General features: G+C 38.9%; 2 protein-coding genes across 4 annotated transcripts; both read right to left on the bottom strand.

Annotated features, from left to right (window-relative positions):
• Window positions 1-1,140: 1,140 nt before the first annotated feature.
• Window positions 1,141-15,413, bottom strand: rnf122 (ring finger protein 122). 2 transcript variants are annotated; one of them, XM_026322296.1, is made up of 6 exons: window positions 15,023-15,413; window positions 9,399-9,555; window positions 3,635-3,680; window positions 3,514-3,555; window positions 3,313-3,395; window positions 1,141-2,700 (listed from the first exon to the last, which is right to left on the bottom strand). In XM_026322296.1, exons 1-6 carry the CDS (start codon window positions 15,045-15,047, stop codon window positions 2,586-2,588), a joined length of 468 nt encoding a protein of 155 aa, XP_026178081.1. In that variant the 5' UTR covers window positions 15,048-15,413; the 3' UTR covers window positions 1,141-2,585. The 2 variants fall into 2 exon arrangements, with proteins under 2 accessions (XP_026178081.1, XP_026178082.1); XM_026322297.1 differs by having other exon boundaries at window positions 3,313-3,392.
• A 1,284-nt stretch (window positions 15,414-16,697) lies between these two features.
• Window positions 16,698-21,201, bottom strand: LOC113139539 (gamma-glutamyl hydrolase). Of its 2 annotated transcripts, XM_026322851.1 has the most exons (10): window positions 21,117-21,201; window positions 20,975-21,030; window positions 20,725-20,839; window positions 20,240-20,290; window positions 20,009-20,093; window positions 19,083-19,221; window positions 18,648-18,754; window positions 17,948-18,041; window positions 17,689-17,826; window positions 16,698-17,102 (listed from the first exon to the last, which is right to left on the bottom strand). In XM_026322851.1, exons 2-10 carry the CDS (start codon window positions 21,021-21,023, stop codon window positions 16,984-16,986), a joined length of 897 nt encoding a protein of 298 aa, XP_026178636.1. In that variant the 5' UTR covers window positions 21,024-21,030; window positions 21,117-21,201; the 3' UTR covers window positions 16,698-16,983. The 2 variants fall into 2 exon arrangements, with proteins under 2 accessions (XP_026178636.1, XP_026178635.1); XM_026322850.2 differs by having other exon boundaries at window positions 20,975-21,181.
• Window positions 21,202-22,199: the final 998 nt, after the last annotated feature.

The raw sequence follows: 22,199 nt of genomic DNA, 5'->3' as shown, positions 1-22,199 counted from the left end.
GGATTTCCTTGTAAATGTAGATTCCAATATCTATATATTTACTATAGCGTGGTATTTAAGACCTTAGCCCCAAGCTCACCTGTTATTTATTTTTGCTTTCTACATTTATCTTATAACTTTTTTCATGTCTTCTTTATGCATTTTATTGTGAAAAAGTCTCATTGCAAATACTAGTTTGCCAGTTGGCATGTTTCTTCTCTCATCAATTTTTTTTCCTTTTTTTGCGGGGGGGGGGGGGCTTACTCCCTGTCTCCTGCCATTCTCCATTCAGCCAGTAGATGTCCCCTGACACACCCCACTAACTCATACACCTGTTCCCAGTTTCCTCATTTGTTGGACCACTGTTTAAAGTAGCCAGTGCCATGTCTGCCTTCTGCCAGTTTGGCATGGTTTTTATGGTTGTTGTGGATGTGTGTCCTGCCCCTTACCAGTTCTGTTTTGGATCCTGAAGCAGATTGTGTTCACTCAGCTGTGCCTTTTTGTCTGTCTGCCTGTTCATCTGTAGTTTTTTATATGTATCTACTTGCCTCCCTGTCTCTCTCTGTTTGGGTCCTTCTTCCTGATGCCTTATTTATCACAACAGTGGTAGCGTTTTAACTTTCAGCCCATGTAAAAAAGAGGGATCTATTTAGAGGGATCTATTAACAGAAAATGAATATAGTATTTATAAATATGTTGACAGCCACTTCTTTCGCATCTGGAAACGCAGGGCTGGGGTGTGAGGGGTTGCATTCTGCAATCTCACCACTATATATCGCAAAATCTTTCACATTGCACCTTTAAATACTTATATTTGATAGTTTTGGCTTAAATTGACACATTGATATGTCAAACCTGTTTAACACTAGAGTGTGTTTTGTGCATGCTCTTTGCAAGGATGCATTGTTTGGGTTTACAGTTCCAAATGTTGAGAACCAATGGTCTAGATAGAATAATACCAGTATAATAGGTTTTGATGCATAATTTGACCTGGTGGTCGTGCCAAATACACAACCAATACAAAAATACAGGAGAGGTTGGCAATACAGACAACTGTATTTATTGTTTGAAGTTATTTACATCTCTTGGATTACAAAATGTGGAATGTGGCCAGAATCAGAGAACACTTCCCTTGCTTGTGTTTTTGTTTTTTTTTTTTTGTTTTTTTGGCACATGTAAATTCAACATCCTCACCTGTTTGGCAGTAATTACAGTGCAGGTGCCTACTATATCTGGACAATGTGCTTAATGAGTTTTGTGCTCAATTTAGGCAGTGTTTTGCTTTCTGATTCGCTGTAAATCACAAAAAATGATCTAGGAATGTGAAACAGAATTACCAACAACATTGTCACAAAAATACTGTGTATAAAAGTGAGATTTAGTTGCTGCTGAGATGGCTTCACAAAACAACACCAATGTACTGCTGCTTCATTTATCTGAAGATGAAGCAGCATCTTTGATACTTCACAGATTTTTTTCACCACACCTGCAAACAAGGAACCTGCTGAGCTGCACCCAAGCTTTAGTCTAACATTTTAAAAGAACAAAGGCATAGAAACTTTGTGAGTGGGAAAACCTTCAACATACTTCAACAAATCATTATTACAGGGAGTGGCAGGAGGAGTGAATTCCTTCCATTTATGTTAACACAATTTAAAAAAAATCTGAACAATAAAACATGGAGCATCTATATATTACATTTGCACCAATATGGATCTTGCACATCAGTATTGGTTAAACATAGCAGTCCAATCCATGGTTTGATGAGAAAAACTGATTGAACAAACACTGATTAATTTGCTACACGTTGACTACAGCTTGACCTGCTTCCTCTAGGTGATATTCATAATTTAGGTCCTACTGAATGTGACACCCTTTCCATCATTTTTTAAACCAATATATAGGCCAAATCCATGAAAGCAGTTTTAACCAGCCCTGTATTTGCTACAGTATTATTTATTATCCAGAATTGACTGTATTGTTAACAGTAACTTCTGCCAACACGTCCTTGTGCTACTGCCAGGAATATTGAGCAAAACATCTCAAACCGTCTGGGGCTTTATCCTGAAACTTCTTGACTGAAAGGATTTATGAGGCATCCATTTCCTATAGGAGTTTCAGTAACTGCGGCCAATATTGATATTCATTTTTATCAGTGCCACCATAACATAAACATAAACATTAAGAGATAGTCAAGGGGGATCAGTTGCTCCTACCCAGTGCTCTTTAACACTCATTTGTCCACATCACTGTGAAAAATGTAACACTGTCTCCTTCACTTCAGTAGTGCTGTTAACCTCAGTTGAGATGACAGGTAGATGGGTGGAGAGGGGGATGTTAAAAGAAGAGTAGTGGAGTGATGTGTGGGCGGCTGGAGATAATCTCTCAAACACGGCAAGGTGTTGTTTTGCCATCTCAGAGATGGTTGCTAGGCAACAGCATCCTTCAGAGTCTTCCTTTGGGTGGTAACTAGGTTACCCCAACTTATAATCATTGTGTTGGAGTTTTGTTGTGTTTAAACAGCAAAACTGTGTCCCTGTTTGTGTTTGTCACTAACTTCTACCAGCTGGTTTTGCCAGGTGCTGGCATGTGTTACAGGGCATTGGTTACACCAGCTCGTCCAGCAGAGTCCCTATGCTATGGTGCTGCTCAGGGGGGGCAGCTATGGGTTTGTTGCACATGGGGCAAACACAGCGCACTTCCAACCACTTCACCAGACACCTGTGCAGAAGAAAACAGACAGGAAAGCAGTTACTAAAGAGAAGCCAAATTGTGACCCTTTGCACCACAATATGATTCACCATACTTAGTTTCTTTCACTGGTTAAAACTAAATTCATACACAGATCTCAGTACATCATCCACCAAGGATAGTACTGCAAAAAGTATTGAATTCTTTTAGTCAATTTAAATTTAAATCTTATAAAATACTTACAGTAAATACAAGTAAAAATTGTGTTCCAGCAGCGTACAGTATTAGACTATTGTTTATTTATTATGTTATGTAGCTACTTTATTTTGTACAGTGTAAAGCTGGTAATATATATCCATGCATTTCAAATTGAAGTAGTGTTACCTGCCATCTACCCAGAGCATACTGGACATCACTATAGTGCTGACCACTACTCCCTCACCAGGAGCGAGCAGGAAAATGAAAAGTAAATGAATGAACATAACTGTTGAACCTGCACTGACACTGCAGTGAGGAGCACTTAACTGTCTTTTTAGCTTTTGATCACTCAACATTACATCGAACCAGGCCATTTCCAATTTAACAAGGCGAGCTGGGGCCAAAGTGGTAACAAGAAAGACCGTTGTGCTCTCCTGTACTCACTTTCTGTGGAAAGCATGTTGGCATGGCAACACTCCTAGTTCGTCTTTCACTTTGAAGTCCTCCAGGCACACGGCACATGTCTGCTGTGTAAATGACAGTACAGTCATTTGGTCAAATTATCATGCATCAGCCTTAAGTGGTTTCCTCACTTATAGCATGTACAAGAACCAGCGCAAATATACACGTAAATCACATCCTTACCCCATGAAGATTCAACTTTTTTGGATCTCCTTTTAAAATGACCTATAGGTGTAATAAAACATGATTGAGGAGAAATTATTATTTAGAACATAAATGTGCTGAATTTTATCCTCAGACTTACCTCTCTGTATCCAAACCGCTCACTTTGGGCTTGGTGTCGTAATTTGCTACAAGTGAATAGAGAACAGCAAATAAATCATTTTGAAAATGTTCAACCTTGCTTCTGCATTTGTATCAGTATTCAGATTTGTTAAATACAAGTAGAAATTCCATAGTGTAAAAACATTAAGTACACTTACTCAAGAACTGTACCTAACCACAGTTTTGAGGTACTTTGCATTTCGATTTGTATTTCCATTTTGTGCTACTTTTTAGGAAAAAATGAATGTATTTATAGTGTAAAAGCTGACATGTCAGTGCTGTGTTCACTGGCACTAAAACTCATTATACACATAATAGACACTTTTAGCTACACTCATGAGTACTTTAATTTATATATACAGTGGGTACGGAAAGTATTCAGACCCCTTTAAATTTTTCACTCTTTGTGTCTTTGCAGCCATTTGCCAAAATCAAAAAAGTTCATTTTATTTCTCATTAATGTACACTCAGCACCCCATCTTGACAGAAAAAAAATAAAATGTAGAAATTTTTGCAAATTTATTAAAAAAGACAATACTGTACTCAGTATTGAGTAGAAGCACCCTTTTGAGCTAGTACAACCATGAGTCTTCTTGGGAATGATGCAACAAGTTTTTCACACCTGGATTTGGGGATCCTCTGCCATTCTTCCTTGCAGATCTTCTCCAGTTCTGTCAGGTTGGATGGTGAACGTTGGTGGACAGCCATTTTCAGGTCTCTCCAGAGATGCTCAATTGGGTTTAGGTCAGGGCTCTGGCTGGGCCAGTCAAGAACGGTCACACAGTTGTTCCGAAGCCACTGCTTTGTTATTTTAACTGTGTGCTTAGGGTCATTGTCCTGTTGAAAGGTGAACCTTCGGCCCAGTCTGAGGTCCTGAGCACTCTGGAAGAGGTTTTCTTCCAGGATATCTCTGTACTTGGTCGCATTCATCTTTCCTTCAATTGCAACCAGTCGTCCTGTCCCTGCAGCTGAAAAACACCCCCACAACATGATGCTCCCACCACCATGTTTCACTGTAGGGATTGTATTGGGCAGGTGATGAGCAGTGCCTGGTTTTCTCCACACATACCGCTTAGAATTAACGCCAAAAAGTTCAATCTTGGTCTCATTAGACCAGAGAATCTTATTTCTCATAGTCTGGGAGTCCTTCATGTGTTTTTTGGCAAACTCTATGCAGGCTTTCATGTGTCTTGCACTGAGGAGAGGCTTCCGTCGGGCCACTCTGCCATAAAGCCCCGACTGGTGGAGGGCTGCAGTGATAGTTGACTTTGTGGAACTTTCTCCCATCTCCCTACTGCATCTCTGGAGCTCAGCCACAGTGATCTTTGGGTTCTTCTTTACCTTTCTCATCAAGGCTCTTCTCCCACGATTGCTCAGTTTGGCTGGACGGCCAGGTCTAGGAAGAGTTCTGGTCGTCCCAAACTTTTTCCATTTGAGGATTATGGAGGCCACTGTGCTCTTAGGAACCTTGAGTGCTGCAGAAATTCTTTTGTAACCTTGGCCAGATCTGTGCCTTGCCACAATTCTGTCTCTGAGCTCCTTGGGCAGTTCCTTCGACCTCATGATTCTCATTTGCTCTGACATGCACTGTGAGCTGTAAGGTCTTATATAGACAGGTGTGTGTCTTTCCTAATCAAGTCCAATCAGTTTAATTAAACACAAAGAAGAAACTACAGTACTGTGAAACAAGTGTAAAGTTTCAATTACTTCCCATTATACTGAAGCTGTATAATTCTAGTGTTTACTTTAGTATTTAACTGTTTCAAAGTGTTATACATACATTACGAACAAATACATGTTACACTTCAAACATGCAAATACACATTACAAGAAACCATGTAATGCACTCTCAAATGCTAACATACACACACACATGCACACACACACACACACACACACAAATGAGTATGTTGCCTCTTTGAATCCCTACACCACCCCCACAACTAACAATGGACAGATCTTTATCACTTGGCGAACCGTGTCTGTTCATGCAGTTATTTTTGGCCTTCTGTTTTTAGACAACTGAACACAGACTCCACTGTCTATCACTGTCTGTGACTGTGGTTTGAAATTAAATGCAGTGAAAGAAAATCAGATGAATGATTAATGTTTACTTATATATTTTTTAAAAAAGAAAGTTCAATGAGTGTGCTTAAAGTAAGGAAATGACAGTTATTCAATGTTTTTGTCAGTTGGTTTATTGTTTACATTGTTTGCTGCTAACAATCTTCCATGTAGAACAATGTGAGGATACACGTTTTACATGTGCTCTGGTTTCCCATGTTGGGAGAACGGGTGAAAGGGGGACACAATGGAGATTTCAGTCTTTAAATTCGGCTATTGTGCCTAGTCTGCAAGAATAGAAAATTTACTGACTGGTTCTTATGGTATGAAGTAACAACCAGCGGACAGTAAACAATACAATGATATGCAGAAAAGTATATTGGGAAATTTACAGTAACAACCCTAACCAAGCTAGAGAGACAGGGAATGTCAGGTGAGCACTCTCAAGTAAAAGCTGACCAACTCAGTAACTTGTTCCAAAACTACACAGGAGACGAGTCTGAATCGAGATTTCCTGCCTCACAGTGAGAACAGGAATAGTCTGCATTTCACAGATGAAAAAAGCTGTCTGGACTCAACTGCTTCATGCACAGTGTTAATTTGTTTAAATACTGATCATTTGGATTTGTAATGTCATTTTTATAATATTTATAGGTTGTGTTATGTACTGATGTTATGTTTCTCCAAATTGCGGCGACTGAAGTCCATTAACTATGTGTCGGAGCTCTTCTAGTTATATGTATGTATTTTGTGTTATTCACTAGGTGTCAGTCCTTTTAACTAGGTCCAGTCACAATATATGTAGGTTGGAACCTTCAAGCAGGTGCCAGGTGTTACTAGACAAAGGAAGCAAACAGTTCTCGACCTCTTCGTCATGCTCTGCTCCAGGCTGCGTATGTTGACAGACTGTTTAGATTTAAAGTAAAAAGATTTATGGATGTTATGGATTCTATGGATTAGTGGTATAAATTTCTGCACCTGAAGAGTGAAAATATATTAATTATACAGCAGAAAATGTTTGCAGAGAACTGCAGGTGATATACTGTCTGTGTGAACATTTCCAGCTTTATAGAAAGTGAGATTTGAAAATCCTTTCTAATTTTTAAATGTCTGAATGAGCACACTACACACTTGTGTTTCCTGCTGGTGAAAAAACAATTGTGTTAATAGAAACTGCCTGCTACATTCTCCTCTGCGATATAGACCCTCAAGGGGTATCACAGGTTGAGTCTCAAGAATCACTGACAGTAAATTAAATGAGTCAGTGAATTTATTTGAGGAAAGCTGTTCTGGTAGCTTAATATCTCTGCTTTGTCATTATACCTTCTGGATGAAACATCTTATGGTTCTCAAATTACGTCTAAACCCAGTGCTGTTAGAGCAGGATACAGTTAAATAGGTGACATTTTTGGTGTGTACTGGTTTTAGCGTCCTGTTTACTGCAGGTACTGCTGTGCACACACCCACTTTTTATCAGTATTATCAACAGTTTGCATCTGAAACAGGACTGAAAACACTACTTGTGCTCAGACAACCCTGCCCAGATTACAAAGCTTTGCAGAACACCTGTAAGTAAAGGAGGAATTAACTACAAGATTAATAAAACTAACGTCAGCCTATAGTGTTGCTACACCTTGTTAGAGTTTTCACCATTAAATCAAAATTGAACGTCACAAGCTCCCTGATACAGAGCTTAGTGAGAACCTAATAGGAAATCTGCCCTTCGACAGAGATTGGCATTCATCACTCAGTATTCATCTGATGAATCACCCGGCCTATAAATAAATTCACAATCACACTCCTACCCAAGACTACCTTCAGCATGTTAATGGGACCCAAAGGAAGTGACTCACTGGTTATGATTCATTGGCAAGTTCTTTAAGAGAAATGGGAGTTAATGGTCAAGTAAGTGGCAAGCTCCGGCCAAACAGAACATCCGTGATTATAGAAATATGCCTCAACACTGCTGCTAGGATTCTGATAAAGCCAAACTAATTACTGAGCCTTGTTGTGTTCATATGAATAATGTCAATATTTAATCCTAAGTGACTGAACATTACATTTTAATTTTTTTTTTCTCTAAATAGCAACTACATGTATCTGAAAGGAAAAGATATACTCTTCTGTCATTTAAAGCTTCTATCTGAGGTTTGAAAAATAGAGACTCAAATAAATGTATGTCCAAATATTGACCTCTTTTATGTCATATTATCATAACACATGATCTTCATCATCAGATGGTGTTTGTCCATCTGTCATTTATATCTGTGTTTCATCTGAAGTTAGAAGTTGATCCGTTCGATGACACTGTTGTCTATTTCCTTTGTTTATGATGTTGGAATTCAGTTATGTCCAATTGAAGAAAAAGAACAATCTACGCAAAATGTAAAAAAAAAATCTGCAAAAAGTGCCAGACACCGACTGGATAATAGCCACTGCTGATACTGACATTTCCATTTTGTGAGTCACAGCATATTTTCTAGACAGCACATTGGTTCTTTATGCCACCAGCTGACAGACACACATTTTTTTAAAACTTGTTTGACATTTTGATAACACAGCCGAATTGGACAGCATGTAATGCCAAAATAGTATACGTCCCATTATGAGATGTCAGTTAATTTGCCAGGTGCTCAGTCATCCAAGGAGAACTGAGGATAGCAGGCAAACGCTGCTGCAGGTGTTGACGTTTCCTGATGAGGTTTTGTACACTGCATATGTTTGTGTGTCATGCTTTTTGCATACTCCCACTGTGTGCTATTGAGGCTTTGTTTATTCTGAGCAAAGTTTCTCTCCCATTTTCCTTGATGCTGTCCTCACACATTGTAACAGGCTGTTTCCTCTTGCCTCATATCCTGTGCTTCAGACACAAATGTCCCTTTAGCTCATCAGGGAGTTCACAGTCAACAGCAGAAGAGGTCACTGTTTTTTTTTTTTTTTTCTTTCTTTCTTTTTTTTTTTTAATACATCCTTTCCTCCTTCATTTTGTTTCTTACCTGCACACATAAGCTGGAGGTTCAAGGAGACAGCAGTGTCAGTCCACTGGTTTGGGCCAGATAGAAAAACATAAAGAACTCCTGGATGGATGGCCATGAAATTTGGTACACGCATTCACTTCTCCCTCAGGATGAAGTGTAATGACTTTGGTGATCCCCTACTTTTCATTTTGCTCCATCACCAAATCAAAACTTTACTTTGTCTGATACTTTCTTATATGACTAAATACATCCAAAGCTACTTAAACAGCCTGAGCTGTGCTTTTTGCTACATGTTAGATAGCAAATGTTTAAAAACATAAGAGCTTTTTTTTCAGCATTGTTACGAACTATATACACATTTAATGGTTTGTAAATAGACTACGTTGTAGTCACCTTCCAATATTATTGTTTTAGTGAATTTGTCCTCAACTGTAGGTTTAATAACAAAATTTATATCTTCATAGGTGAAGTGGGATTTATTTTCCCATGGCACAATTGTACCAAACAACCACACCAAGACCCATTAGAGGAAGTGGTTCCAGTTTGCTTCACAAACTCTGAAGCAGTTATCTGCAGTGAAAATGTGATGTGTACTCTACAAGTTTGAAATGAATGTTTACTTTCTCACTGCTTTTCTTGTTTTTTTTTCTCCACGTCTTGTTTTTAATCACATAGTGTATTTCTCTTATTGTAGGACTTCACCTGATGAAGTAACAGCAGAAGATAAGACTCAGGATGAAGACAAAGATGCCCGTCCCGAAGATGACCATGTAGATGTTCAGAGGTAGGTCCTGGAAGGTGATGGGTGGCATGGTGCACGACTTGTTGGAGTAAACCAGTCCAAGACCACAAAAGCACCCTAAACAGAGACAAAACACACATTTATGGGAAAGGCAGAGTCAGGACTAGAGATCTATCCTAAAGTCTTTATGGAATTCAATATTTTTAAGATGAATCTAGGTGCTGAGTTTAAAACTTAAAAGTCCTCACTCTGAAGATCAGTGTAATTTGATTTAAATGGCAGCATGAAATTTCAAAGTGAAGTCGTTTTACGTAATCTGTATTCTTGTAAAGAGAGGTGATTCATCTATGCACATCAGCAGTGACGGTAAAAATTAATTTCAGATGCATAAACCCTCATGTTTATCACTCTTGAACTGAGCACTTTTTAGAAAACTTTACAGTGTGTTCCAATCTAAACAGATGGTGCTGTGCTGTATTTGTTTTACCATGAAATAGATTATCACTGTAGTGCTGCTGTCTACAGTCAAGGTCAAAGATAGAGATGTGGGGGAGGGTGAAGATTGAAGAACAAATGCAAAATGACATTGGACAAGTTGCTGTATGTGTGAGGATAACATTCAGTGTGTTTATTACGTTTATATATCAATAGATTCGGAAAAAACGTATTCCTACATTGAAACCACAAGAGTCAAAGGTGAAATACATGCAGACAAAGCACTGGAGATTAGAGAGACAGACAAAGAGATACAGAGGCCACATGTGTTTTCTGTGTCTGTATGAGTGAGGGGAAGTCAGTATCTGCATGTGAGAGGGGGCTTTGTGAGCACCAACACAGAACGCATTGCCATCTGCTGATATGAACCTCTCAGGAGGCCATGTGCTGCAGAGGACCGAGAGAGCCTGCAGCTTTTCATTTTGATCAAACCTTACAGCAGCTGAGTTGGCTGATTAGCACGCCTTTACCCAGAGACAAGGTGGAAATCTGTGAAATCAGCTCATCTTTTTAATCACAACAGAGAGCTCAGCAGTCAACTATTTTATGACAAACTCTTTTTTCTGAAACTGCACAGTTAAGAGCTTTTCCAGAAACAAATTCACAATCTAATCCTTACTGAGTAAGTCATCCTGCATCTCTGCTCCACTTTCCTCCCAACACATGTAGGTCAGGTGGGTGGGAAACTCTAAATTGCCTGTAGGTGTGAATGTATTGTCTGTGTTTACCAGTCTTATGATGAACTGGCAACCTGTCTACAGTGCAATTTGCCTTTAACCAAATTGATGCTAGAATAGCCCCCCTGTCCTCTATGATTCAAACCAGGATAATACTTTTGAATATATATGGATGGATATGCCAGATGGAAACACTGATAGATAAACAATGGTGCATGGCTGGCTATGAGAAAGACAAGCCAAAGAAAAGGTGAACAAATGATGAATGATTGGTAGATAGATATAGATATGCATAAATGGATGGACATATTGGAGAATGCATGGATGGATAGAAAGAGGGAAGGATGAAGGGATGAATAACCTGGCAGTCAGACAGATGCAGGGATGGATGAACAAATGGCTGGATACATGGAAGGGTAGACAGAGTGAGTGGCTAGAGAGAATGAATGGATGAATGTTTAGACAGAGGTCTGTATAGACATATAGATGAACAGGCAGATGGACGAATGTACAACTGGACAAACAGAAGGACTGATGGACAGACAGATAAATGGACGGATGGATGAAAAAAATAAATTAATGAACAGAAGTATGAACAGATGGATGAATAAACAGATGGTGGGATGAACTGATGGTTGTATGCATGGAAGGGTGGATAATTGAATTGCTGGATGGACAGATGAATGCATGGATAGCTGGAGTGATGAATGGAAGAATGTTTAATCAGACAAACAGATAATCATCATAGAAAATGGCTGGGGGGAAGGACAGAGATAGATGAATGGACAGATAAAAGGATGGATAGACAGATAGACAAATTGTATGGATGGACATTTGGCTGGTCACGTAAAAAGAAAAGGATAAATGAACACACATTTCAATAGATGGATAGATGAATGAATGGATAGACAGATGGAAGGATGTGCTTTACCAATCTCAAGTTTTTTTATCGATCCTGGTATTTCTAGTCACTCCTGCAGCCAAAGTAAGACATTGACATTTATCTTTGACATTTCTGCCGCCTCACAGTGGAAACTGCAGTATAAGAAGATCAATACCTCCCGCCTCTTAGTTCCACTCTCTCTGAATGAACAGTGATGCTCCATTAATCGAGCCTCGTCATTGATGGCAACACGTCCAAGGTCCACCATTAAATGAATTCACTCAGCGCGAGGTGATTGTTACCAGAGACGTCAACATTTTCCCGCTCCTCAATCGGCACCAACATGAGTGTACTAATTAAACACAAACTGATGGTAGCAAATGTGCCAGGCCGTAGCCAGGATGTTTCAATCAAAATTCTTACTCTCGTAAGACATTTTTCACTAGTCACTATAATTATATTTCTATAAATCTTATCTCCCTACATTAAGTTGTAAATGTTATTTCTAAGCCTTTTTTACACAGGTATACACAGCCAGAATACTAAAAGCCTTTTGAGTTTGCATTTCTGTCACATATATTTATACAATGAGAATATTGACCAATATACTGGAATCACTGGTGCCACTTTGACAGTGATGCAAACATACCAAAATATATTAAAGACAAACAATAATGGAGTTTTAACTTCTTCATACTGTTTCCCTTCTCCATGTACAGTCCCTACATTTGTCTGAATTCCTTAAATTTGTCTGAGGACACAACCTCAGTGGCCACTATGGTGCAATCAAACAGACATGGAGAGCCTAATTTTCGCCATATTTTTCACAAATCACAAATAATGTGCTTCACAAAGCCAACACACACAGTGAGGGGCAAATAGAGGTATCTCTGTATTCATGTCATTACAACGCTGATAGCACAAATCACCTGTGAGGCTGCTGCAGACTCACAATTCAAATCTAGGTCATTTGTATTTAAGTCTTTTTGCGTGTGTTCACCATGTCACGACTGCCTGTATGAACAGGCGCTCACGTCTCCCTCCTCCACCTTTGTATGCATGGGAAAGCATACGGATACACCCTGTGTGATATTTTGCTTTGGGTAGAGCTCTGCATGACCATTGACCTATATATTGGCACACACAGGAGGTACCCCGTTGCCATGGCACCAAGAGTAGAAGATGCAGAAGAAGGATGAAGGTTAGCTAGTTAGTCCTTATTTTGACAACAGAGAGAATATTTATCAGTTGTACTGAATTTCAGCTGATAGACAGATACCTGAGTAGCCGTTAAAAAAAAAAACAGGAAAGTCCCTCTGTGATTTGACAGAGCTGTAAAATACCTCAGCTCTAGCAACTTCCCTGACAGCTCCTATGAGATGCCTGGCGGGGTTTTGTCCTATATACACGTCTTCCCACAAAGCTGCTTTTGCTTCTGCTGCTTGAACTAAAGACAGAATTTCCCATCAAATATTCAGCAGTTCACTTGAGGGGAAACACTCCAGCCTGGCTCTATGGCTGCTGCTCGTTTTTTAGAAGAAAGTAGGTTGAGCCCAAAACTCTGAAAACTCTAAATGAATGAAAGTGCTATGCATGAAAGTGCTATGTGTCAAACGTAAACACTGGAAACGATAGACATGATCACAGACGCACTGACACACAGTAGAGTTTGAGCTGTGGCTGCGTGATACTACTTCAGTTTTCCAGCAGAATGTCACTCTTTGATACTCTGTGCGTGTGTGTGTGTGTGCGTGTGTGTGTGTGTGTGTGTGTGTGTGTGTGTGTGTGTCTGTACTATTTCCCCTTATGAATAGCAGGGGAGTTGAGCAGCACAAAGAGGGTAATTGTTCTAGTCTGAACCCTACCAACAGCAGGCTGCTGCACTCAAACAGGCGACGTCAGAGGAAAAACACCAACAATCCATCATCCTCACCAGGTCTGACCACAATAAAGAAGTGGTGATACACCAGTTGACTGGATTTGACTGCAATAATTGTAAATTTGAAAATATCTATCTGGAAGCTCTTCCTAAGATAAGATAATCCCCAAAGGGAAATTCCAGTTTTGTAGCTAAAGTAATATGTAGTAAGAAGTACAAATAGTCAGTAACAGTCCAACTTATAATTATGCCATTGGCTAAGGTGTTGTATAGCCTTATGGCAATGTGGATGAAGGATCTCCTGTATTGTTCTGTCCTCTGTACATTTTTTATTTATATTTATATATATCTCATTTGTATTCTTATTTAAATTCAGTTTTTGGTGGCTAGAAAGCACATTGTGAGCTGCTGCACCGGAGTCAAATTCCTAGTGTGTCCAACATACATGGCCAATACAGCTGATTGTGATTCTGATGCTGATTCAGTGAAGGAATTCCTTTTGGCTGATGTAAGCAGCACTTTAAGGACACAGAGAAGTTGTTCAGACTTCTGAAGATAATTGGTTGAGGCCCAAAACAGCAAGTGGCTGACTGTTGAAGAGAGTCAGTGAGTGAAAACAAGATTACACAGAGAGGCAAAGCATTATAAACACAGCACGGCCAGTCTTAGGTTGCTCTTAATTGGGTTTGAATGAAATGGAAATCAAGCATTCAGTCTCTTATTCTACTGATCACTACAAAACTCAATCAAACACTAAGATACTGTAATTATCATCCATCCATCATCTATACCCATTTATTCCTATTTAGGGTCACAGGGATCTCCTGGAGCCTATCCCAGCTCTCTTTGGGTGAAAGGCAGGGGTACACCCTGGACAGGTCACCAGTCGATCACAGGGCCACATAGAGACAAGCAACCTCACACACTCACACTCACTGCTATGGGCAATTTAGAGTCACCAATCAACCTGACATACATGTTTTTGGACTGTGGGAGGAAACCAGAGTACCTGGAGAAAACCCACACAAGCACAGGGAGAACATGCAAACTGCACACAGAAAGGTTCCTGCCAGGTTTCGAACACGGGCCCTTCAGCCATCAGATATAAGGATTGTTTTTAGAATATAAAAATGACTAAAATTATTATCTTATATGAAAATGAACAGATTCACCTTTGAGAAGCTGGAACCAGGGATTTTGGAATTATCTGCCTATGGATCAAGCAATTAATCCTATAATTGTTGCAGATCTAATAATGTTATTACTTTAATTTTCTATTACTTTACAGTATCGGTCAGCAATTATATCTTTGTCATTAAACATGTCTTAGATATGTTTGTTACTATATTGTCATTTAATATGAGGCTTTTCACTTTGCTACCACAGGGAGTAGTTATATTTAACAAGTGCATTAACATATTAAATCACCTATAAACTGTTTGTACAGGCTACTGCTAACAAATATTAAACAGGGGAGGTTAAACTAAATTGTTGCTATAGATGTTACGCTGAAGTAACACACATAGGTGTGATTTTGGTTTTCAAATGGTCTGAGTCAATGATCTTAGTGCTGAAATAAACAGGAACTCCAGGCTGATCTGCAGTGCTCTATGACAAACACAGCTCTCATGGTATAAAATGACTGCTCACCGTTACACCACTGAAACGGGTGCATCAATGCACCAGGCAGAGTCCTTGCCAGTGGGATCCGATTCGTGTTGACCGACAAGCCGCAGCCGCCTGTGCAGACGGATGACCGCAATAAATAAAGTGGCCAAGCAGTGACGGTCTGCCGTGGGGGTGGAGGGTAGAGGGGGGGACAGCTGAAGGAGACAACAGCGCCTATAAAAGGCTCGTAAAAGACGGATAAAAAGGTGGATGAAAAGCGAAAGTTAAAGCGAGGTTATGTCCCATTATGTGCGCGCTGGTCCATCCCTGCTGTTTTAAAAAGGAGAAACTGCTGTGAATCCCCCCCCCCCCTCGCTGCTTGTCCTTCGCTGTTTTTCACTCTGCTTTTATTAATAGGCGGAATATAACACTGACCCAGCTGCAGCATCTGTGTGAGAGGGGAAACTAGAGCAGTGGCTCGATTTTCCTACTCCCGCCCCTTCGCAGTGACTGACGTGCTGTAAGACCAATCATCGGTCTGTCTGACACGGCGTGTGTTGTGACGGCCTGGTTGGTTTGACTGTTTTTTTTTCTGCTAGTTAACGCTAGATCCCAATACTGTACAGTAGATTCCCCTTTCTTGTTTGTTTTTTGTCCCCTAACTTCAACTCATGTATTTTTGATGTTTAACCTAACCTGTGACCTCTGCCTACTCCTGTTTAACGTTTTCTCCAGATACTAACCATCCATCCATCCATTAACTATACCCAGTTATTCCTATTTAGGGTCACAGGGATCTGCTGGAGCCTACCCCAGCTCTCTTTGGGTGAAAGGCAGGGGTACACTCTGGACGGTTCACCAGTCCATCACAGGGCCACATAGAGACAAACAACCACACACACATACACTCTCACACCACTAAGCCACCAGGCTGCCCCTGATACTCACCATCTCCCATTTAATAGGTCAGCATTTCTTTTTTTAGTCACTTTTTATTTTCTGTGGTAAGATTTTTAAAATACTGAGATTATGAGACTTAGTCCTCTCTACTATAGAAGAATGCCCCTTAATGAGCCCATCAGAGAAAAGTAGAGATATCAACATAAAACACGTATCATTTCAGTTCATGTGGTGCATATGAAATACACATTATCACTAAAATCACCAACGGCATTATCCTTTTTTAAACCACCACAAACTGAACTTTTCTCCCTTGCACAGCAAACCTGTGTGGTAATTAGTTTGCCCAGGGCGGGGTGCCAGGGCATTATGGTTGATAATTCAAACAAACTCTTTTCAGCAGAAATGTTTAATCATGCACTACGATTAATGTGTCAGAGATGATTTTAATTACTTATATTTTTTATTCACTTAACTGTCCATAGTGTCTGCAAGTGATTTCCCATTATAAAAAGCCTCCAAAAGCCTTCTCATTAAATGCCTCCAAACTGCCAGGGAGAAAATTCTGGTGGGAACAAAATTAATCAGTGAATTCTTTATTTGTGATTAAAGGTTTATTCTTGACTCTGGAAATACTGAACAGACATTGTGGTGAGATTTTTTTGGTCAGCTGCTGTTTCCAATGCCAAGAATGAACTCTCAGTGTTTTAAAATGAAAAGACTGATGAGGAATCCTTACATCATGTAGGAAAGGGCAAACTACTGAAAAGATGTTGTAAGTCAATGAAAAGCTGTTAAATGGACCTTTAGGTGAGACTTTGTGTTGAAATCCATTCTTTCTTTATTGCACTAATAGTACTCACATTTACAAAAACTCAGTATTTAAAAAGTACAGGTATGAGTCTACAAAATATACACCAAATACAAGTACAGCAGTGTTAACACATTGAAGTATCATAGTAATTAGTTGATGTTGGTATAACTGTTAAGTGCCTATGCAGAAATATATCAGTGTAATATAAATAGACACAGTAGAGAGTATACAGTGTTGTGGAGCACCTACACAGAGTGACACACAGTCAAGAGTGAAACACTGGAGGTTCTCAGAAGAAATAGATCTGCTCATATGCTGTGAAGTTTGCAGCATAGACAGGTGTGTAGTTGTAGATTAGTGAAGCGGCCTCTTCCTCAGGATTGTCAAACTGATGTAAACTACTTCTTCCTAAACAAAGAAGATGGAAAATGCACAAGAACAAAAAAACGATCAATCCTCTTCCTCATGAACATGAATAAAACAGGAAACAGAAGTGTTGAATATCACATATGTATTCTCTTGAGCAATATTTAAATGGATTATGCTTAAAGTGAATGACCCCTGTGTCTCATTCCTGTTATTAATAAGATTTGATTAATAAAATGACATTTTTCTTTGCACATGCACGGGTCTACTGGCATGCTGGACCACTGGGTGTGCACAGAGGAAACCCTGACAGTGTCAACTACAATATCAGCTCTTTCCAGTGGTTATAAATGCTATGATTACTGACTTTTATTTCAGTATTAATATTCAGTATGTTGTGATATAATAACCCTTCTTGAGAAGCTTTAAATTGAGAAGCTTTAATAAAACAGGAATAAATGTCCATTTGTGACTAGTCCAGAGAATTAAATACCAAAAGCTTTATGACAAAATCAGCTAATGAATTTATACAGCATTTTACCATATCCCACAACCATAATAAAGAAGTGATACTCTCAGGAGGATCTAAGGATCATTATTGATCATTAATGTGCATTTGTCATCTTACCTTCGTTGGCAAAAAAGTCAGCCAGCAGAGACGATAACTGAACGGCGTGGCGGGAGTGAGGAAAGTTCAGCTTTTTGTCCCACTGGAAACGATTCACCTCTGGGTGCCACTGTACTGCATAGAAGGGATATCTCTTACCTGGCATTAATGAAGAAACAAAAATTCATATTCATATTTTCATATACAAATAGCTGTTGTAATAATTCTGCCATGGAGCAATGATTAGTTTGTCAAATAATTCTACAAATGGTTTGGTAACCTTCGATGGTAGAGACAAAGTGTGCGCCGTTCTCAGCTACGTTTGTGGACAGGACAGAGAAGAAACTCTGTAGCTTCTCATTCTCCTGGAAGGTCTGGAAGTACATTTGTTTGATTACATACCTATAAAAAACACATGTTCCTGCTCTTGTGCTTTCTTTTGATTCTGTGACACCATGTTTTCTTCTGTGAGATCAGTGAAACTTATGACTCTTATCTTTTGTACATGAACGGATTGTGTTAGTGAGCCCCAGCTCAAAACACCCAGCCCATTTCTTCTTCTTTATTTACCATGTGTACAGTAAACAAAAATATTTAAGGAATATCCATCATATAAGCTGATTCTCAGCTCCAACTTGAAGGACTTAATTAATCAAATTACCACAAACCAATTGCCACAGTGAGTATCATGGGACTGGGACTCTGGGGAAATACAACCCAGCCTTGATTAAATGTTTATGGGGAAACCTACAGAATGAATGAATGCTATACTGGCAGATTGGTTTTTTATCTGTGCTTTATAAATGATTAAAGTCTGGATGAGTTAACATCTGTGGAACAGAAACCACAACAACACATTTCTCAATGTTGAAATGATCAGAAAAGTGTCTCTGATTTTATTTCTCAGCACAGTAACAAACCAAAACCTCAGAGGAATTGGGGTAGTAAAACATAGTGGTCGCCAGAAGGATTTACTTTACCTTTACTGTAACTCCATAGCGGTGAAAATTGCCAGTCAGTGGTTCGTGTTTCAAAGCTTTCATAAGGTCATCAGGGAAATCCCCAAACATCCTACTGGTGTAGGCCTCTGTAGAGAATAAGGAAGAGGAACTTTAAATGTACATTAAAGAAGCAACCTACCTTAAAAGATAAGCAAAACAATGGCAACATGTCAAGAGGAGCACACAGAAATGACCTGGTAATTGTAGTAGAGAGTTTTGTTTTAGGGTCAATACCCCCCTTTGTCTACTGACACCAAGTGGTACAATTTAGTATATACAGTTTTTCAGAAAATGATTAACATAGTACACCTTATGTCTATTAAAACATCAAAATGTGAATTGAAGCTGCACTTTAATTTGGAAAAAAGATACACATACAATAATAACATCAACAATAAAACAGTAAGCTATAACCTGTGGTTAGATTGAGGGGTAATGCTATGTTCTCAGCTGAGGTATTTTCCAGCAGATTTTCACCAGCCACTAGTACAGTCAGCAACTGCAGGCCCATGCATGTACCCCAGATGGGAAAAAAATCCCCTGCATCATTGGCCTGAAACAGACAGAGACCTAATTTTTTACTTTTCATGTGTCTGCAATAATAAATTAACAGATCTTAACATCATTTTTGCTCATTTCTGCATCATAAAATCACATTTTCATTACCAGTAAATGCAAGTAGCTCTTTAATTTACAGGCCCGTATTACTGAGAATATCCACAGAAGGAACATCTTCATTTCATTAACTATGAAAACTTTATTCTCCATATATGATATATGTTGAGTTGTACTGTGATGGACTGGTGACCTGTCCAGGGTGTACCCCTGCCTTCCACCCAAAGAGAGCTGGGTTAGGGTCCAGCAGATCCCTGTGACCCTAACTAGGAATAAGTAGGTATAGATAATGGATGGATGGATATTGAGTTGTAAACTTGTCTGTAGGCTAGCCGAATTGGATTATGCCAACTCAACTGTCTCAGTTGTTCCTGTAACTACTACCAAGTAGTTATTTCAGGGAAATTGTGTAGTAATGTATTAGGCAATAATGACCCATTAAGTAAAGTGTTACCTAAATGCAAGCACTTTTAATACTGGTAAAAGAAAAAGTTGGATTATTCACTCTGAAATACTGTGAGTTTTAACAGTGTCCATGAGAGCTTTTCTTGAGTAAAATCAAGTATTTTAAGTAGCTTTTTTTTTATTAAAAAAAAAATCAAAAGACAAAGATAGAAGCTAGATAAATAGACAGTGCAGATATTTAGGCAGAGTGACAGTCTGTGACAAACTGCCTTTCAGCCCTTCAGAGAGAAACAATGAAAATAATATTCTGCTATACAAACCGTCAGAGCCAGTCTGTAGAAAATCTTTGCCACCCTGGCAAAGTCTGATTTCTCCAGGTCTCCAGTTCCCCCGATGAAAATCAGGCTAAATAGACAACACACGGTTACACTAGTGATAAATTGAAGGCTGAGGATCAAATGCAGCTGCTGTATCTATATTTAAGATATAAACATACAGTATTCTTGAAACTGAGCCTTTCAACACATTTATGGTCATGCACTGCAGCTCACCCGTTTATCTTCTGGAAGATACTTTCATATTCAGCAGTAGTAAGAGTCAGTCTGCATGTGGAAACAAAACAAGCAGTGCTTTTTTTTTCTTTCTTTTTTTTTTTCTTTACATTTTTTAGATAGCAGAAAATTAAAGACCACAGGGAGAGCTAGGGGAAACCAGGTGTCAGAAAATCAACTTCTTCTTTTCTGACAAAACAACAGCAAATTTCAGCAGTTATGTCACAGTACCAGGGTTAACCACACAAGCTGTTTGGCATTTTGTAATAATAATAATAATAATAATAATAATAATTTTTAATAAGATAACTAGATAAGTCTGATATCACTCTGAAGCAAGTAGCTTTAATTTCCATTTTATCCATATTTGCCAGCTTTTGCTACTTTCTGACTGAAAATAAAATATCTATTAAAAACCTCCAGGTAATGTTCATCTCTACGGTGGTAAACACCACAACAGACCAAGACTAGAAGACTGAACCCACCTGATAGGCATCACTCTGCAGCCCCCAGACTCAATATATTTCACATAAGAGGAGGGTATGTAGGTCCCGCCAAATGGTTTCATTACTTCATCTGAAACTATTTGAGTTAAAATACCTGTGAGACGAAAACACAGCAACTGTCAGTACACATCAGCAGTGCTACAACTATAAAGATTGTGATTGATTTAGTTTGTGTCTAAACTTATTTTATCCCATTCAGTATTCAGTCATAGTAGTTCATTTTACTTACCGATCACAGGCCTGTCATTCACAGCGTCTTGGTTGAGTGTAGTCGGCATAGCTTTGCTGCAACAGAAGCAGCAGATAAAAAATGAGCATACAAATGCTGAAAAGTCCATATTAAACCTGTTTTCACCCCAGTCTCCACTGACCAATCACAGCTTAATTCAGTGTGCCTGTCCTATAATGCTGTCAGGAAGCAATGATTTACTAAAGAAGTTACTGCACATTTATATAAGTCATGCTCGAAGAGGATATAGTCTGTACAAGGAAGTCAGGAATGCCCAGATTTACATGTCATGACTCCTGCACTGCACATGCCGGTCAGTAATGTTAACTGCTGAGGTAAACATAAATATTCTAGTGACAGCACGGAGTTTTTGCTAAACTTCTGATCAATTAATGTGGGAGAAACAATGCATGTGTCAGGGTTGGGCTTTACAGTAACAACTGAAAAATTACAAAAGCACATTGAGGAAAGAGCTCTCAGTTGACACCGCATAACTAAACCTACAGACAAACTCGTTTCAGTCTAAAAGTGAAAGTAGGTTTGCTATTAATAGGATGTTAGAGGTAGGGAGGCGTCAACACCTTGAGAGAAAACAAGACAAATGCTTTGAGAGGGCTTTTCTTCTGGCTGCTATACTGACTCCTATAAAATAAAAGTCAAATCTATTGACATTAAAATCTTACTGGTGCAGTACTTTCTAAAACAAAACTGCTGAAAGCAAAGCAGTTACAGATAACATCTGTGCATGGATTGTGCAACAGGAATCAAGTTTCTCATAACAGCTCAACAAAATTCATCCACTCATGAAGACCACGTGATGTGGTTAAATGCTAGTAATCAGACATAGTTAAGGTAATTTTATAAAAGGTTTTCGGTTTTATCATAGAGGCTGAAATTAGTCATTTGTTTAATGTAAGTATCCACTCTAGCCTAGATGAGTCAAATGAGAAACAAATATTTTCCTATATGCCAAATAAAATTTTAAACTTTAGGACCAATAATCTAAAAATATAAAATTATTGACTTTCAGATGTATGAAGTTACAAACACCAGCCTACCTGTTGATGCTCTGGTTTCATTTGGTAATGAAATGTTGTGTCCTCAGATTATATTTCCAAGTTAGATCAAAACACATTAGTGGAATAACTGGAATCAGCAGAAAAATGCATTAAGTCAACTGTGTGTTCATAGTGTGCATGTGTGTCATGGGATTGCTGATAGACTA

Source organism: Mastacembelus armatus, chromosome 9 (assembly GCF_900324485.2).
Source record: "Mastacembelus armatus chromosome 9, fMasArm1.2, whole genome shotgun sequence".
Taxonomy (NCBI): Eukaryota; Metazoa; Chordata; class Actinopteri; order Synbranchiformes; family Mastacembelidae; genus Mastacembelus; species Mastacembelus armatus.
The sequence above is the reverse complement of the archived record's forward strand: the minus strand, read 5'-3'. Positions and strand labels throughout refer to the sequence as shown.

Bases quoted from the DNA above. Each gene is read 5' to 3' on its own strand.
- rnf122 (XM_026322296.1), bottom strand. From the start codon at position 15,047: ATGCACCCGTTTCAGTGGTGTAACG. The intron at 3,396-3,513 runs GTAAGGATGTGA...TCATTTACACAG, and splicing joins AAAAGTTGAATCTTCATGGG to CAGACATGTGCCGTGTGCCT. The intron at 2,701-3,312 runs GTGAGTACAGGA...TCTTCTGCACAG, and splicing joins CAACATGCTTTCCACAGAAA to GTGTCTGGTGAAGTGGTTGG.
- LOC113139539 (XM_026322850.2), bottom strand. From the start codon at position 21,083: ATGGACTTTTCAGCATTTGTATGCTCATTTTTTATCTGCTGCTTCTGT. The intron at 17,827-17,947 runs GTTACCAAACCA...CATTAATGCCAG, and splicing joins CTTTGTCTCTACCATCGAAG to GTAAGAGATATCCCTTCTAT. The intron at 17,103-17,688 runs GTAAGATGACAA...TTCTTTGTTTAG, and splicing joins TGACTTTTTTGCCAACGAAG to GAAGAAGTAGTTTACATCAG.